Genomic DNA, 17,335 nt, shown 5'->3' with positions numbered 1-17,335 from the left:
TGTCAAAATCTTTTAAAGAAGATTTTTAATTAAATTTATCGTCTTAATGTGAAAATTACATTAATTAATTTAGACTTGCAATTTAATACTCTTCTTCGTATTACTTAGCATTCAAAGCTTATATTAAAAGATTTCTCTTTTAGTTTTTTTTTTTTGACAAAGATAAATATGATAAGAAAAGTGCTAGGTAAACAATGACTATCTTGAACAACATAAACAACCACCAATCAAATAAAAATATACTACACCCTAATTTAATGCTACTAATTAAATTTACTCTTTTAACCCTATTAATTCATATTGTTTACACATTGTTCAAAAATATTGTTTCAAGAATTTTGTCTTTTGCAAGAACTTACAGTTGGAACAATGGACAATCCATTTAATAATGTTGAATGGGTATTTTCTGAAATGATAAATCAACCAAAAATACTTCAAAAGGCTACTCAAGAATTAGACAGGGTAGTAGGAAACCAAAGGTTAGTGCAAGAATCAGATATTCCAAAACTCAACTATGTGAAGGCATGTTTAAGAGAAGGTTTTCGTCTTCACCCAATTGTAGACTTCAATGTTCCTCATGTCTCAACAGAAGACACAATCGTCGCCAATTACTTCATCCCAAAAGGTAGTCATGTTCTTATTAGGAGGCAAGGTGTTGGCCAAAATCCAAGAGTTTGGGAAGAACCATTAAAATTCAAACCTGAAAGGCATCTGAAGAGAGATGGATGTGATTTGACTTTGACTGAGCCAAGCTTGGAGTTGTTCACATTTGGCGCTGGAAGACGAAGTTGCCCTGCCATCACACTTGGTACTTATGTAACTGTTATGCTCTTTGCAAGGTTGGTTCATGGATTCACATGGATTGCACCTCCCAATGAACCAATCATTGATCTCTCTGAACTTGAAAGGGACACCTCAAAAGCTAAGCCACTAGTTGCATTCGGAAAGCCAAGATTACCAGCGGAAGTTTATCATCCAAAGAATTACAAGAAATATATTTGAATGATTTATTTTTGTTTGTAGAATAAATTTCTATAATGGTCCTGAAATTCATGCGATTATCCAATGTGACTAGTTTTTGAAATTTTAATTTTATAATTGTAGTCTCCTAGATAAATCTCCTAGCACTATAGTGGTCCTTTAGCATCTTTTTGACAAGAATCAGCTGTCGTAGTACTAATGTGGCATCACTTTATCATAATAGAGGATGCAACAACTAGCTTAACTGGCAAGATTGTAATTTGTATTCAATTTAATTCCTTTTTCTTTGTTTAACCCTAACTTCTCAATTCTTCTGCAAGTTACTTTCTTCTTCTTCTTCCGTTTCTTCTCATTTGTCTTCTTCTTCTTCTTTTATCCACACAAATAAAACATAATAAACAAAATTTGAGAACATATCTTGAGTTAATTCATATTAAACTGATAATCACTAATTAGATGTATACCACAAATCATCAAGAACATTGTGAGGAAAGAGATCCTGGATTCCTGAGATTGAGAAGCAGACCATGAATAAGAGAATTGAAACCACTATTTTATGGTTTATCTTGTGTTCAATTGAGTGGTTTCACCAAGTTCTTTCCCACTTATTCATATGATATGCATGATTTTACAATTCCTTCCTAGTTCTGTTCCATAATTGAAAACTTGCTTCCTAGAGTCTTTAATTTGTGTATTTTAATTCTCCTTTATACCATTCGATGCTGTGATCCGTGTGTTAAGTGTTTCAGGCTTTATAGGGCAGGAATGGCTTAGAGAATGGAGAGGAAGCTTGCAAAAATAGAAGAAACACAAGAAACTAAAGAGATAACCAGCGAGAATCGACGCGCACGCATGGCTCACACGTGCCCGCGACATGGAGAAATTTGGAGCGACGCGTGCGCGTGCCTGACGCGTACGCGTGGAGTGGAGTTTTGCTAGAAGACGCGTGCGCATGGATGACGTGCACGCGTGACACGCCAAGACGACCAGCGACGCGTACGCGTGACTGACGCGTACGCGTGACATGCGTGACCTGCAGAAATAACAGAAAACGTTGGGGGCGATTTCGGGCCGAGTTTTGACCCAGTTTCCGGCCCAGAAATACAAACTAGAGCTAGGGAACATGCAGAGACTCAAGACAACATTCATAATTCACAATTTTAGGTTTTAGATGTAGTTTTCTAGAGAGAGAGGCTCTCTCCTCTCTCTTAGGTTTTAGGATTTAGGATTTCTTCTGCATTCCAGGTTCAATGTTCATTTAATATAATTTCTCTTCTACTTTTATTTATTCTAGTACTTTGGTTTATCTATTTTTCTTGGTAATTACTTATGTTGCCAAATTGGCTTATGAACTCTTCATGTTAGATTTGAATTTTTATTTAATGCAATTTGAGGTATTTCAGATTTATGATTTTAATTTAGCTTTTTACTTTCTTAGCTTGGTTGAGTAATTGGTGACACTTGAGTTATCAAATTCCTTGTTGATTGATAATTGAAATTTGCTTATTGATTTGGATCCCTCTAAAGCTAGTCTTTCCTTAGGAGTTGACTAGGACTTAAGGAATCCCATTGATTAGTCCACTTGACTTTCATTTATTTAGTAAGGGTTAACTAAGTGGGAGCAACAAACAATTCTCATCACAATTGATAAGGATAACTAGGATGGAATTTCCAGTTCTCATACCTTGCAATGGTTTTCATGATAATTAATTTACTTTCTTGCCAATTTATTCCCTTGTTCCCTATTTCAAAAATCCAAAAAGATACATTTCCATAACCAATAATAAATCATACTTCCCTACAATTCCTTGAGAGACGACCCGAGGTTTAAATACTTCGGTTATCAATTTTATTAGGGGTTTGTTACTTGTGACAACCAAAACTTTTGTACAAAAGGATTTCTTGTCAGTCTAGAAGCTATACTTGCAATGAGAACTTAATTGTGAAAATTCTAGACCGCGCAAGAGTTCCGTTCGTCAAAACATGTAACAGAGGTGGAAAAGCAACGCTGACTCATAATAGGATTTTAGGAGGAGTCCGATTTAGTTGTGCCAAGAAGCTTCAGGATTTGGAGTTAACTTACAACAGAGGCGTGTTTCAAACTAAAACCAAAGAAGAGTGGAGGCATTACATACACAATGACTGACTTTCTTCTTCTTCGACGGAGGAGAGCTAACTAGGAGCTTGAGCAGAGAATTATTGAAAAAGGCGAAAGGGAGCGCAGCTCTAATATCTCCTTCTTGCAGCATTGCAATGACTTCTCCATGGAATTCGAGCGAGCTAGAAGCATGGAATTCAAGTGAGCTAGAAGCTAGGAGGTGCGCAGCAGTAGAAGCTTTTTAAGATGGATTTCATTGACAACCCTCTCAACATATTAACAAAGACGGTTCGCCACTGGAATGAGCCTTGTAGGCACAACCATGGAGTTCTTGAATCGCAGCGAGTGTTGGATATCTGGGTTTTTGTGGGTTGGTTTGGGAATTGATTGCTAGAGAGACTCGAGTGTCAACCCGCAGGGACTTGGATTGATGAGGAAGCCGAAGTCACAAGAATAGAAGAGAACAGAGGAAGAAGAAGAAAGTTACTTTTTGAAGATTTGAGAAGTTAGGGTTAAATATAAGAAGGGACCAAATTGGTTGTTAGTGCTGCGAGAGTTGACTCATCCTCGGAAGAATGTCCAAAAATCATTATGGTGTCCAAAACTCTGTATGAGGACTACAATAATGAAATTAAGATTTTAAAAACCACATTTGAATAATTGCATAAATTTCAGAGACTACTATAAAAATTTATTCTTTTTTATATATATTAATAAATAGGATTACTCCAATTAATAATTATAAAGTTTGAGTCATTTAATAATGTGATAAAAGTGAAACCAATTATTATTCAAACTAGACTACATAATAAGAGATGAAATCATATCAAACTTTAAGGACGAACTAATAAAATAGGGAAAGTATGAGGAGACAATAGTCTTATTGTACAATGCATACAATGGGGGTTAATTGAAATTAATAATAAATTATGGGTTATTAATTAATTTTGTATTATTTCAAATAATTTTGTATTATTTCAAATTTGAAATTGGAAATAATTTAGGATTATCCTCAATTATCTCACCGCGTCATCTCCTCCATGATCAAGTGACTCCCCTCTACGTCTCTTTCCACCACCCAGCGTAGTCCACTGCCCAGCACTGCATCCCAGTGGTCTATTTCCACCTTCTTCTACGATCGAACAGTCCACCGCCAATAACAATTAACCACGCAGCACTGCCCTCTCGTCCGCACAAATCGCAGCCTGTTTTGACCCATTCCGAATGGCAGAATCTCAAGACGAACGTGTTTCAAGTGATGGTCCTCCTTTATGCACACTGCCTAGCCGAAATTCATTAATGGAGGTTGATATAGTTGAACCGCTAGTCTGTGTTCCGATCAACGTTGCAGAAAATTTATCAAACGAACAAGAAAACTTATCGGGTGATGTCGCAGGCCATGGTCCCAAGTTGAACAAGGTGAGAAATTAGGATCCTCAAATTCTGCCATGGAAGTTTATTTTGCGAAAAAGTTTTATTTTTAGTCACAATGTAAATTTCTTTATTTGTATATTTAATGAAATATGCAATTGTAATCGATGAGTTCAGATGCAACTGATTTTGTGATTGTTTTATAATGAATGGTTTGATTATATGCATTGAGGATTTGCTAAAATCAATTAATCATTTCATGCTTTTATGATTATATCCAGGAAGTATATTTCATGGGTGTTTTTGTATATGAATATATGCTGTCTTCATGTTAAATGTCATCTTTAATATGCTAACCATCCTATTATGGAGTTATGTGCTTATATGAATGATGAGATAGCATAATTTAATTTATTGGTATGTTTATATGAATGCATTATAATCTATGGTGTGCGTATATTATCCCTACATGATGGGCATTCAATTATTTAGAATAGATAACCATAGGTTGATGCAGTGGCTGAAATCCTTTACTGAATTGAATTGAATATTAATTGTATTTACAATATGCTAACCATGGAATGCTTATATTAGTGTTTTAATAATTTAATGGTATGCTTATATGCTCACTGCATATTTTAGTTATATGCTCATATCCTTCTTGCATATTATGTGGTATACCTACATGCTCATATGCGTGCTCATATGCTTCTTGCATATTATTTTATTATTTTTCATGCTTATGGGATTATATGTTTATGTGTATCGTAAATTTGCATAGATTAATCAATTATGAAGTTATTTGATTTGTTTATAATGAATGGTGTGCTTATGTTCTTCCTGCATGTGGACAAAAGAGTTTATGAATGGAAATCTACATGAAAAGGTTTTTGTTCATGGAGTGAAAAAAGAAGCCAATAAAGAGTGATGCAGGCCCTTAAATAATAGCTAAAGTGGTATAAGTAATTGTACTACCGTCCTTGTTATTTCCATATAGTTGTTCTTAAGCTAAAATGGGGATGATGATTAGCATGATTTCTAGCTGCTGTTGTGTTTTTAGTGCTTGTTTTTTAGGTTTTATTTTCATGATATTTAATAATTTTTTCCTTTCATATACTTTGTTTCTTTCGGAATTATAGGCTATGCAATTGTCGGATGTTACTGAAATTAGAAGTCTAGAGATGGAGCTTGGTGACGAGGTTTTAAACTCTCCTTTTATTGCGTGTAGTAATAGTTCTCATGTTTCATTTGATAAGTAATGTTAATTAATTTTTTTTAATTAATCTAAAATGTAGTTACCAGATCATGGTTCCCTTCAAGAAGATGAGATACCAAGAGTTGGAATGCGGTTTGCGCAGTTACAGATGGCTCATGACTTTTATGTTACCTATGCAAAGAAAGTAGGATTTGCAACTAAGATACGGACGACAACATATGACAAGATCACAAAAGCTCCCCTTAACCAAGATATACACTGTAATAGCGACGGGTACCGTGAGTCTCGTGTCAAAGCACCAACGCGGAAGAATACGATTTCAGCTGCTGGGTGCAAGGCAAGGATATATCTCAAGTTTGATAAAGACAAGCAAGACTAGGTTTTGTTCAAGGTTGACTTGACGCACTCACATCCCTGTTCAGTGAGAAAGACAGTGCACTACCATGAGTATAGGCAGCTGACCATGCATGCAAAGTGCGTGATCGAGGATAACAACGAGGCTAGGATTCGACCAAATAAGACATTCCTTGCTTTGGCAAATGAGGGTGGAGGCCCCTCTAACTTAGGATACTCAGAGAAGGATTTAAGAAACTATATAACAGCAAGGCTCTGAACCAGCAACATGAATGCGGATGTCAGGGAGATGATGAGCTACTTTATGAGAATGAAGGACACAAATTCGAACTTCTTTTACGCGGTGAAGTTGGACGAGGAGTGTAAATTTAAGAGTGCATTATGGGTGGATGCAAGATGTAGGGCGTCGTATGAATACTACGGAGACGTCGTGTCAGTTGATAGCACGTACAGTACAAACAGGTATGAAGTAGTTCAATTAGTGTTGGGCGGGTTATTTGTTTAAACTATATCTAATCATGTTTGGCATTTCTTATGTCTGGTTGGTTTTTTTGGTAGGTGTTACGGATCCAACCTACGGATCCTACACCCAGAATAACCCTGGACCCGGTTGCTTAGATCCAAAACCCACACCACCATTCAAAGGGCCCGAAACCGGCCCAGTAAGAACTCCTAACCAACTTTCGAATTCAAATGTCTCCCTTATCTTAGCCAAACAAGATAAGATAAGATATTCACCATCACCTATAAATAGAGGACCCAGGTCCCTCTAGGTATTCATTCATTCCTCACACCTTCTACCTCTTAGATCCATTTTGACTTGAGCGTCGGAGTGTCTTTACAGGACGAAGACCGACGACACCGAGAAACCAAGTGCACGAGAAACGACCACACGATAATGGGAGCCACTCCCTTCACGGAGAGGATCTTAAAAGCAAAACTCCCTAAAGGATTTGATAAACCCACGGACATGAAGTATGACGGAACCAAAGACCCCCAGGAACACCTAACGGCCTTTGAGGCCAGGATGAACCTAGAAGGTGCAGCCGACGCAGTCTGATGCAGAGCTTTCCTGGTAACCCTAGCCAGACTGGTAATCAAATGGTTCAATGCCCTCCCTAACGGATCCATAACCAGTTTCCATGACATTTCGCGAAAGTTCATGGCCCAATTTACAACCAGAATCACCAAAGCTAAACACCCCATCAGCTTACTAGGGGTCACACAGAAACATGACAAATCCACACGAAAATACCTCGACCGCTTCAACGATGAATGCCTGACGGTAGACGGACTCACGGATTCCGTCGCAAGTCTCTGTTTAACCAACGGGCTCATGAACGAAGATTTTTGCAAGCACCTTACCACCAAACCAGTGTGGACCATGCACGAGATCCAGAACGTCGTCAGAGACTACATAAACGACGAGGAGGTCAGCCAGGTCGTCGTTGCCAACAAACGACAACATCCAACACGGCAACCCGACATCCCAGCATAACCCAACATCCAGAGAAAACCAGAGGGACCAGCCCAAACAAACAAACATAAACCGACCAGAATTGGCAAATTCTCCAATTACACACCCCTGACGGCCCCAATTACCGAGATATACCACCAGATAGCAGATCGAGGTATTATCTCAAAAGCACGACAACTCAAAGAAAGAACGGGCGGCAACAAAACCCTTTATTGCGATTACCACCGAGGTTACGGGCACAGGACACAAGACTGTTTCAACCTTAAAGACGCCCTCGAACAAGCCATAAGAGATGACAAGCTTCTAGAGTTTGTCAAAATCATCAGAGAATCAAAACGCGCAGAAAGAGACAGGTCGCCAGAAAGAGAAGGACGCAACTCGAGAACGCAAAAACAACCCCCCAGGGAAAGTCCGGAAGACGACCCGACCATAATAGTAAACGTTATCACAGGCAAAGACGTATCAGGCAAGTCAAAATCAACACTAAAAAAGGACCTCAAAGTCCTGGCCATCAGAGACCAAGCCCCAACTACCACCGCTGACAAAACAGTAACTATCCTACCTGAGGACTGCCAGCACGGCACCTCGGCCGAAGACGCACCTTTCGTCATCTCGGCATGAATTGGAACAGGACTAGTTCGAAGAATACTGGTGGACACCGGCGCAGACTCCAACATCCTCTTCCGAGGAGCCTTCGACAAGCTCGGGCTCTGCAACGACAATCTCCAAACAAACCGCAACGGCGTCACGGGACTCGGAGATAACTTCCTCAAACCGAACGGTTCCATCACCCTCCCCTTCACCATAGGAACAGGCAACCAAAGGAAGACAATTCTATCCGAATTTGTGGTCCTAAAAGACTCCACTGCCTACGACGTCATCCTCGGAAGAAAAATAATCAATGACTTCTCTGCCATCATCTTTACCAAATACCTCCTAATGAAATTCATAACGGAAGACGGCTCCATCGGTACTATCCACGGAGATCGGGAAGTCGCAGCAGAATGTGACAACACCAGCCTGGCTTTACGAAAGAAGTCTCGCGACGCAGCTGGGATATTTTTAGCCGACCTGGACGCCCGACAAGATGGCCAGCCTAGGCCAGAACCAGAAGGCGACATGGAAAAACTACAAGTAGGGCAAACCAAAGACGAATACACTTTCATCAACAGGAACCTCCCGTACGACCTAAAAGAGGATCTTTCCCAATTCCTGAAACAAAACAGAGACTTGTTCACTTTCACACCAGCCGACATGCCCGGAATAGACCCTGACCTAACGTTCCACCGACTAGCCGTAAATTCCAAAGCCAAACCCGGGGCACAAAGGAGATGAAAAATGTCCCCAGACCGAGCAGCCGAGGTCAAAAGACAACTAAAAGCCCTACTTGAAGCAAACTTCATCAGGGAACTACCTTACACGACGTGGTTGGCAAACGTCGTACTAGTAAAAAAGTCCAACAGGAAGTGGCGAATGTGCGTCGATTACACGGACCTCAACAAAGCCTGTCTAAAAGACGCCTTTCCCCTACCAAACATCGACGGATTGGTAGACGCCGCATCCGGCCATCGATACCTCAACTTTATGGACGCATACTCCGACTATAATCAAATACCTTTGCACCAACCCGATGAGGAAAAAAAAGCATTCATCACCCCCGACGGGACGTACTGCTACACAGTCATGCCCTTCGGCCTGAAGAACGCCGGAGCCACCTACCAAATACTTGTCAACAAGATATTCCAGAATCTGTCTGGAACCAAATTAGAAGTCTATATAGACGACATGCTCGCGAAGACCGAATCCGGCAAGTAACTCATCAGCGACTTCAGGCTCATAATGAACACCCTACGAAAGCATCGAATGCGACTCAACCCAACAAAATGCGCCTTCGGAATGGAGGGAGGAAAGTTCCTCGGCTTTATGATTACGCAACGCGAAGTCAAAGCTAACCCAGAGAAATGTCGCGCCGTCCTCGACATGACAAGCCCAAAAAACCTTAACGACATCCAAAAGCTCACCGGCCGGCTCACTGCGCTATCCCGCTTCCTCAGAGCATCGGCACAAAAAGCAATCCCCTTCTTTAAACTGATGAAGAAAGGAGCCCCCTTCAAATGGGAAGAAAAATGCAAAGAAGCATTCCAACATTCCAAAAGAGACCTAGCGGAACCTCCAGTTCTCGCCAAACCCCAAACAGGGGAGACCCTCTACCTATACCTCTCCATAACGAAAGAAGCACTCGCAGCAGCACTCATCCGCAAAAACGAGAAAAAAGAACAAAAATCCATATACTTCATAAGCAAAGTCCTACAAGACACAGAAACTCGCTACTCACACCTAGAAAAGTTAGCTTTCGCGCTCCTCACGGCTTCCCGGCGCTTGCGACAATATTTTCAGGCCCATCCCGTGATAGTCTGGACTGACCAAGCGGTCAAACATGTACTACAAAAACCCGACCTAGCAGGAAGAATGCTAGCGTGGTCCATCGAGCTGTCCCAATTCCAAATCAAGTTCGAACCTCGAAATGCAATCAAAGCACAAGCCATGGCCGATTTTATCGCCGAGATGACCCCGGGAAACATCACCTCCGGAGGCGCCAGAGTCATACTCAAAAGTCAAAACGGGGTCGTAATCAAACAGTCAGTACGATACGAGTTTCCAATTTCAAATAATTAAGCAGAATATGAGGCCCTCCTGGCAGGCCTAGCCCTTGCTAAGGAAGTCGGAACCAAAGTCCTGGAAGTAAATACTGATTCACAGGTAGTCAGTTCCCAGATTAACAGAGACTACCAAACGCGAGATCCCCTACTCCAACAATACCTTGCCAAGGTAAACGAACTGAAAGAAGGATTCAATCGCGTAACCATACAGTACGTTCCTAGAGAACGAAACGCCAGGGCGGACCTCCTCTCTAAACTAGCCAGAACCAAACCAAGACACGGCAACAAGTCGCTAATTCAGGAAGTCGTTAAGTCACCGTCTATATCGACCACGACTAACGCCTATCTGACACTCTCTAGCCGAGGATCATGGAACTACCCTATCCTACAATACCTCTTCAACGGAACACTACCAGAAGACCCCAAGGAGGAAAAACGGACAAAAAGAGAAGCCGCCAGTTACACAGTCATCGCAGGACATCTATACAAATACAGATTCTCGCAACCCCTGTTCAAATGCGTCGAACCCGGGGACATGGAGTACATACTCTGCGAAATTCATGAAGGTTGCTGCGGCCACCACATCGGGGGTAAAACCCTATCCCAGAAAGTCATCCGAGCTGGATATTTCTGGCCCCACGGTTATCCGAGACTCCATGCAGTTAGTAAAAAACTGCGATAAATGCAAAAGGCACGCCAATATCCACCAAGCCACCCTGCACCAGCTCAGCATCATATCGGCAGAACGGCCATTCGGCACCTGGAGGATCGACCTCGTCGGACCTTTCCCGACGGCACCCGGACAACTCCAATATCTCATCGTCTCCATAGATTATTTCACTAAGTAGATCGAAGCCGAGCCCCTGGACTCCATCACGGCGACCCAATGCCGAAAATTCCTCTAACGACAGATCATTACCTGATTCGGGATCCCCGAGATCGTCATCTCAGACAACGGAACCCAATTCACTGATAGGAAATTCAGAGAATTCCTAGAAGGACTACGTATATCCCACTGTTTCAATTCGGTAGAACACCCCAAACATACGAGCAGGTGGAATCCACAAACAAAATAATCGTCAAAGGACTCAAGAAACGGCTCGACGAAGCCAAAGGACTATGGGCCGACGAACTCGGATCAGTCTTATGGTCGTACCGAACAACCCCCCAAACAGCCACCGGGGAAACCCCCTTCCGATTAACATACGAAGGGTTTTAACGAGGCCCAACCATCAATAAAATTCCATTAAGCTATCCTTTCTTACTTTTTTTTTCCTAAGTACGGAACAAAAACACGGCCACAATTGGGGGACCAATCACCCCCCGGGCCCGAGACACGGATATCCACAAGAAATCGACCTCACGACGGTCCGCTCACCCCAAACAAAGGGAACAAATAAAAAACCAAAAAACAAAATGGCTTAAAACGGAATATACAAAAAAGGCCCGAACGGCCCTAACGACATAAAATGAAGTTCAAATCAAAACCACAAATTCACGGTTACACGGCCACACGGCCAAAAACATAAAAACATACAATCAAAAACAAGAAGTCATAAATCACAAACTACTTGAGGTTGACAATTTCGCCATCATGGACAATCTTAAAAGCCCCCATCATAGACACGTCTGCTCCAGGCGCCAACACCAAAGCCTGAGCTTTCATCGTCTTCTCGGTAGCAGCAACAGGTTCCTTCACATCGGCAAGCAACACAGCCTTTTCCTCTTTTAACACTACGACTTCCGCCTTCAAACCAGCCACCTCATCCTTCAGCGTACCGACATCGGCCTCTTCGGATGACTTCACTGCCTGCTCCCTCGCCGACTCGGCATCCGCAAGCAATCCCTTCAACCTCGCCACCTCGGCCTGAGACTGATGAAATTTTTTGTCCAGAAAGCCCACCTGAGCCATCACAGGCTCGGCCTTCCGAACGATCACAGCAGAATGAAGAAGGGAACGGTAAAGGGACTTAGCCTGAAAGGTCACATCACACTCACGGAAAAAATCCTCCGTGCTGGGCATAAGGTACTCATCGATGAAGGCCAAAGCATCAAAACGACGATCCATCACCGACGGGACCGCGCCCTCCCCCCTCCACCATATTCTCACTATCATCATCCCCCGACCGCTTTCGCTTCCGAGAAGCACCCTCCGGCAACACCACAACCACATCATCCTCAGCCCCCTCACCCTGACCTGACCCTTCGGTGCCACCTCCAGTCAACGTGAGATCCTCAGAAACATTTCTCGTGTCATCAGTAGGTCGTGAGGACGGAGTAGAGGGGTACCGCCAGAAGGAGTCCCCTGAGACAACTGAGCTTTCAATCTTGCAAAATTCGTCAAACCCCTAGCCATCTCAACTACGAAAAAGATCAAAAGAAGGAAAACGCATAAGCACCCAACTCGGAACAAAAAAAAGGGGGGGCTCACACACCAACATAGGTCCGACAAGCGACCGGGTCACTCATCACGTCCCTGGGGTTAAGAGGACGCTCCCCAAACAACTGCCACAAAACAAGGGCGACATCCCGATCCTCCGTAGTCAAGAACTCCTGCGTCACCCGAGTAAGAACAGATGGCCCCGCCCTAAAATTCCAGTACGTGGGGAACCGTCGCTCACCCTCCAACGTCAGCTAGAACGGATGATGCCCACTTGCAGGACGGACTTTGAGATACCCACTCTTAAACCCATGAAACGAATCTTCATACAAACCGAAGACCCGACGATGAGGCTGAGCCCTAAAAGACATATACCCCTTCTTGTGCTTCCCCTCCTTAGTAGGAAGGGTGCACAAGAAGAGGAAAAGGAACACATTCACAGACACCGGAAGCTCCAGGAACTCGCACACGAGTTCGAAAGTCCGAATCGCCGCCCAAATATTCGGATGCAGCTGGGACGGCGCCACGGAACATCGACTTAACAACTCCTGAACGAAAGGGGAAAAGGGCAACTGCACGCCAAGACGGGTGAACATTGCCTCGTACACCCATAACCAATCCGAAACGGTCTGCGAATCCAAATTGGTATAACAAACCCTCTCGTCAACCCCTAGAACGGAAAACTCATAATGAGATTCGGCGTCACCGCCCCCGCAAATAGCCCCCTCATCACGAAGCCGCTGGAGGTCCACCTCTCTCATCCGCGACGGTGTCCCCCACACATCGCTGGTTACCCAGGAGTAAAGGGCAGGGACGCCCCCCGCTGGTATCACCGGAGCCCTCACACCCTCGGTCCTTCGACGCGCCATACCTAAAACATTGATGAGCACCACCATCAGCCTAAACCAACACGGCAGAAAACGGCGAGGGAAAACTGAAGCAAAGGCCACTACCCACTACCAACCACACAGCGGTGCTCATCCCCCCTACGAAACCCACCACCCAAAAGAACAGAAATACCATACACAAAAAGACAACCCCAGTCCACACTAAAAGCACAGAAATGAAAAAGCAGACAAGAATACCATAACTGCAAAATAAGCAAAGGAAAGATAAGGCTAACCTGATAATGCAAAGCAAAAGCCTGAGGAATGCTGGAAACAGAGAAGCAAGAACACAACTAGAAACACAAAACAACACCAGAATAGAGGGAAAACTACTCTCGAAAGCTTAAGAGCCAGGAAAAACAACAAGGAAAAGGAAAAGGGGAACCAAAAATGGTTTTTAAACCCAAAAGAAAAAGACGAAAATACCCCGAAGAATAAAGGTAGCGCAGAAGGGCAAGAATGAGAAATTTTCCCTTACAATAAATGCCCCTTCGGGAAACCAAAAAGCACGCCTCGAAAAAATTAAATGGGCGCAAGGAAATGGAAGGTTCTCACCAAACAAACGGCACGGAAGACGAACCAAGCCCAAAAACCACAAAAAAACTGCTACCGGGACGCCGACAACACAACATCTATCAAACGACCCGATGGAACGACTAAGCAACCAAAACCATTCCTCTCAGCGACAGAGACCGACCTCGATCGTCCTCCCACTGCGGGAGCAACTGTTACGGATTCAACCTACGGATCCTACACCCAGAATAACCCCGGACCCGGTCGCTTAGATCCAAAACCCACTCCACCATTCAAAGGGCCCGAAACCGGCCCAATAAGAACTCCTAACCAACTTTCGAATTCAAATGTCTCCCTTATCTTAGCCAAACAAGATAAGATAAGATATTCACCATCACCTATAAATAGAGGACCCATGTCCCTCCAGGTATTCATTCATTCCTCACACCTTCTACCTCTTAGATCCATTCTGACTTGAGCGTCGGAGTGTCTTTGCAGGTACCACCCCCTATCGCTCCAGTCAGATAATCCGGCATCCGCCTCGACCCACAAGTTTCCGATCTATCTCTCAAATCGTACCGGAGACATCCAGTACAGTAGGCATGGATTACCATTTGTCTCGTTCGTTGGGGTCAACCACCATGACAAGTCAATCCTCCTCGGTTGTGCTTTGCTTGGGAATGAGGAAATCCCAAGTTATGAGTGAGTCTTTAGCCAATGGGTGAAGTGCATGGGAACTACTCCACAACGTATCATAACCGACCAATGTCAGTCCATTTTTCGTGCGATTAAAATTACTTTACCCGACACACACTACCGATAGTGCATCTGGCATATTACGAAGAAGTTACCGTTCAAGTTTGGTGGTTACCGCCGGTACAAAGCTTTGTATGATGACCTAAATGACATTGTGTGGAACTCTCGGACTGAGGAGTCATTTGAAGATAATTGGGTTGATTTTATAGATGACTACAACTTACATAACAACACATGGCTGTCAGGTCTGTTACTGTACGATCACTTCACATGCTTTAATTGAGAATTGTTTGGATTCTTGATTTTTAGTATATCAGTAACTGTGGATGACAATTATATGGATGTTCAGTATAGTATACATTAGGATGTTTAGTATACCAGTGATTGGGATGGTCATTTCTCAGTTGTAGTAATATTTCTGGTGTAAGGTTTCTATGCTTAAATTGGGATTCTTTTTTTTTGTAGATCTGTATGATGACCGACGCATGTGGGTCCCGATATACTTCAAGGGTGAATTTTGGGCTGCCATGAGGAGTACACAAAGAAGTGAGAGCATGCACGCATTCTACGGTGGATATTTACACAGTAAGACTAGCTTGGTTCAATTTGTTAACGAATATGACAATGTTCTTGGGGTCAAGGAGCATAGAGAATTGAAGGATGATGCTGCAGACTCGAGGGGGTTATCCCTTGTGCAACGACATCGCCTATGGAAAAACAGTTTTAGCAATAGTACACAACAAGCATGTTTAGGGATGTTCAAACTGAGTTTGTGAAGAAGGCTAATTGCAGAGTTTCTGTAGTAGATGAACATGGTCCATTGGTCTACGTGAAGGTGGAAGAGGAGATACTAGTCAACGATACTATTCTATGCATTCCGTACGACGTTCAGTATGACCCTTCCACACAGCAAGTTCGTTGTGAGTGCAATCTTTTCGAGAGTTCAGGTGTGTTGTGCTGTCATTGTCTTGAAGTTTTTCATTCGTATAACGTGTACAAAGTTCCTACCTGTTATGTTCTTCCCCGATGGAGCAAGATAATAAAGCGCAAGCATACGTATGTCAAAAGTAGCCATGATGTCAGTCGGTCGGATGAGAGTCATGTTGCATTCAGGGGACTGTGAGCACACTTCTATAATATTGCTCAAGAGTTTGTTAGTGACGATGACAAAACAGCATTGCTGCATGCTGCTTTGGAAGAAACAAGGGCCAAGTTGGATGCGCACCGTGCCAAGAAGAGGTCCGAGAGCGTGTTTGAGCCCGACACCAGCAATGGCTCACAGAGTTCGAACATTGTCGGTGTTGATGACATCCAAGCCCCATCGAAGGTCACCACAAAGGGTAGGCCAAAGGGTAAGAGGCTCGGCACTGCCCTTGAGAAGTCCTTCAAGAATTCAACGCGGAGGAAACACAAGAATTCATCCCCGGTAAAAGTTTGGGTTAAATCTCAACTTTATATATTTATTTGGTATAGTACTATTCTACATCATAACTGTTTGCCTTTTTCTTTTTTTTGGTGCAGGTGGTTTATTCGCACGCTTCGCAAGATGTAAACCATGGTTCAGTTGTTGGCCGAAATGTTCCCGAACAAGCCGGTGGTTTCATGTCTTTGTTAAACTCCTTCAATAAAAAGTAGGATTAGTTGAATAAGGTTGTGATAGTGTTTATCTGTTTATATGTGTTTTAAGGGTTCATCTTAGTTTTAAGGTTTGTAGGCAGCTGTTGCAGAAGTCTATATGTTATTTATTCGAAGAACCCTTTTTCCATGTGAGAACGAACGACCTTGCTCTTATAATTTTGCTTAGTCTTAATGCACAATGACTATAGTTCATGGTTATTCTGTAATTTACGAGATAGTTTAACCAAATTGTACTTGATTTGTACCTGCTTTACTGTATAACTTTTCGATACGTAGCCGTTTGTCCTATACATTGGCTTCACGGTTTTTTAATCAAATTAAGTAGATGTTCAATTCTGTATGTGATCGGATGTTCATTTTGTCTCCACACATGGATGGTTATCCGTTGATATTTGTGTGTCCAACGATTGGTTATTATGTCTTAATTTTGACTGATTTACAATGTCTTAATTTTGATTGGATGTTCAATTCTGTATGTGACCGGATGTTCAGTTCCTCTCTAAGCATGGATGGTTACTCATAAAAAATATTCTTCCTGGAATTATGTCATACTAATGTGGCATAAATCCTTTTAAGCTAACATAACCAATAAATCCTTATAAGATAACATAACAAATAAATCCTTTTAATGTAGAACAAAAAAAAATCCTCCTAGAATAATGTCATTCTAATGTGGCATAAATAAATCTCAATTCTGTATGTGATCGGATGTTCATTTTTCTCTTTTAAGTCTAGATGTTATTTATTCCAAGAACCCTATTTCCATGTGAGAACGAATGACTTTTCTCTTTTAATTTTGCTTAGACTTAATGCACAATGAGTATAGTTCATGGTTATTCTATAATTTACGAGATAGGTTAACCAAATTGTACTTGACTTGTACCTACTTTACTGTATACCTTTTTGATACGTAGCCATTTGTCCTATACATTGGCTTCACGGTTTTTTAATCAAATTAAGTGGATGTTCAATTCTGTATGTGATCGGATGTTCATTTTGTCTCT

At 42.4% G+C, this 17,335-nt stretch overlaps 1 protein-coding gene across 2 annotated transcripts in view; it reads left to right on the top strand.

The window, feature by feature from the left end:
* LOC107634313 (isoleucine N-monooxygenase 2-like) overlaps positions 1-1,082 on the top strand; it is a 2,582-nt gene extending 1,500 nt beyond the window's left edge. For both annotated transcript variants that reach the window (XM_021118592.1, XM_016337851.2), the window contains one exon: positions 352-1,082. In XM_021118592.1, the coding sequence (XP_020974251.1) occupies positions 352-1,002 (651 nt within the window). In that variant the 3' untranslated portion in view covers positions 1,003-1,082. The remainder of the gene's footprint in view (positions 1-351) is intronic.

Source organism: Arachis ipaensis, chromosome B03, assembly GCF_000816755.2.
Source record: "Arachis ipaensis cultivar K30076 chromosome B03, Araip1.1, whole genome shotgun sequence".
NCBI lineage: Eukaryota > Viridiplantae > Streptophyta > Magnoliopsida > Fabales > Fabaceae > Arachis > Arachis ipaensis.
The sequence above is the reverse complement of the archived record's forward strand: the minus strand, read 5'-3'. Positions and strand labels throughout refer to the sequence as shown.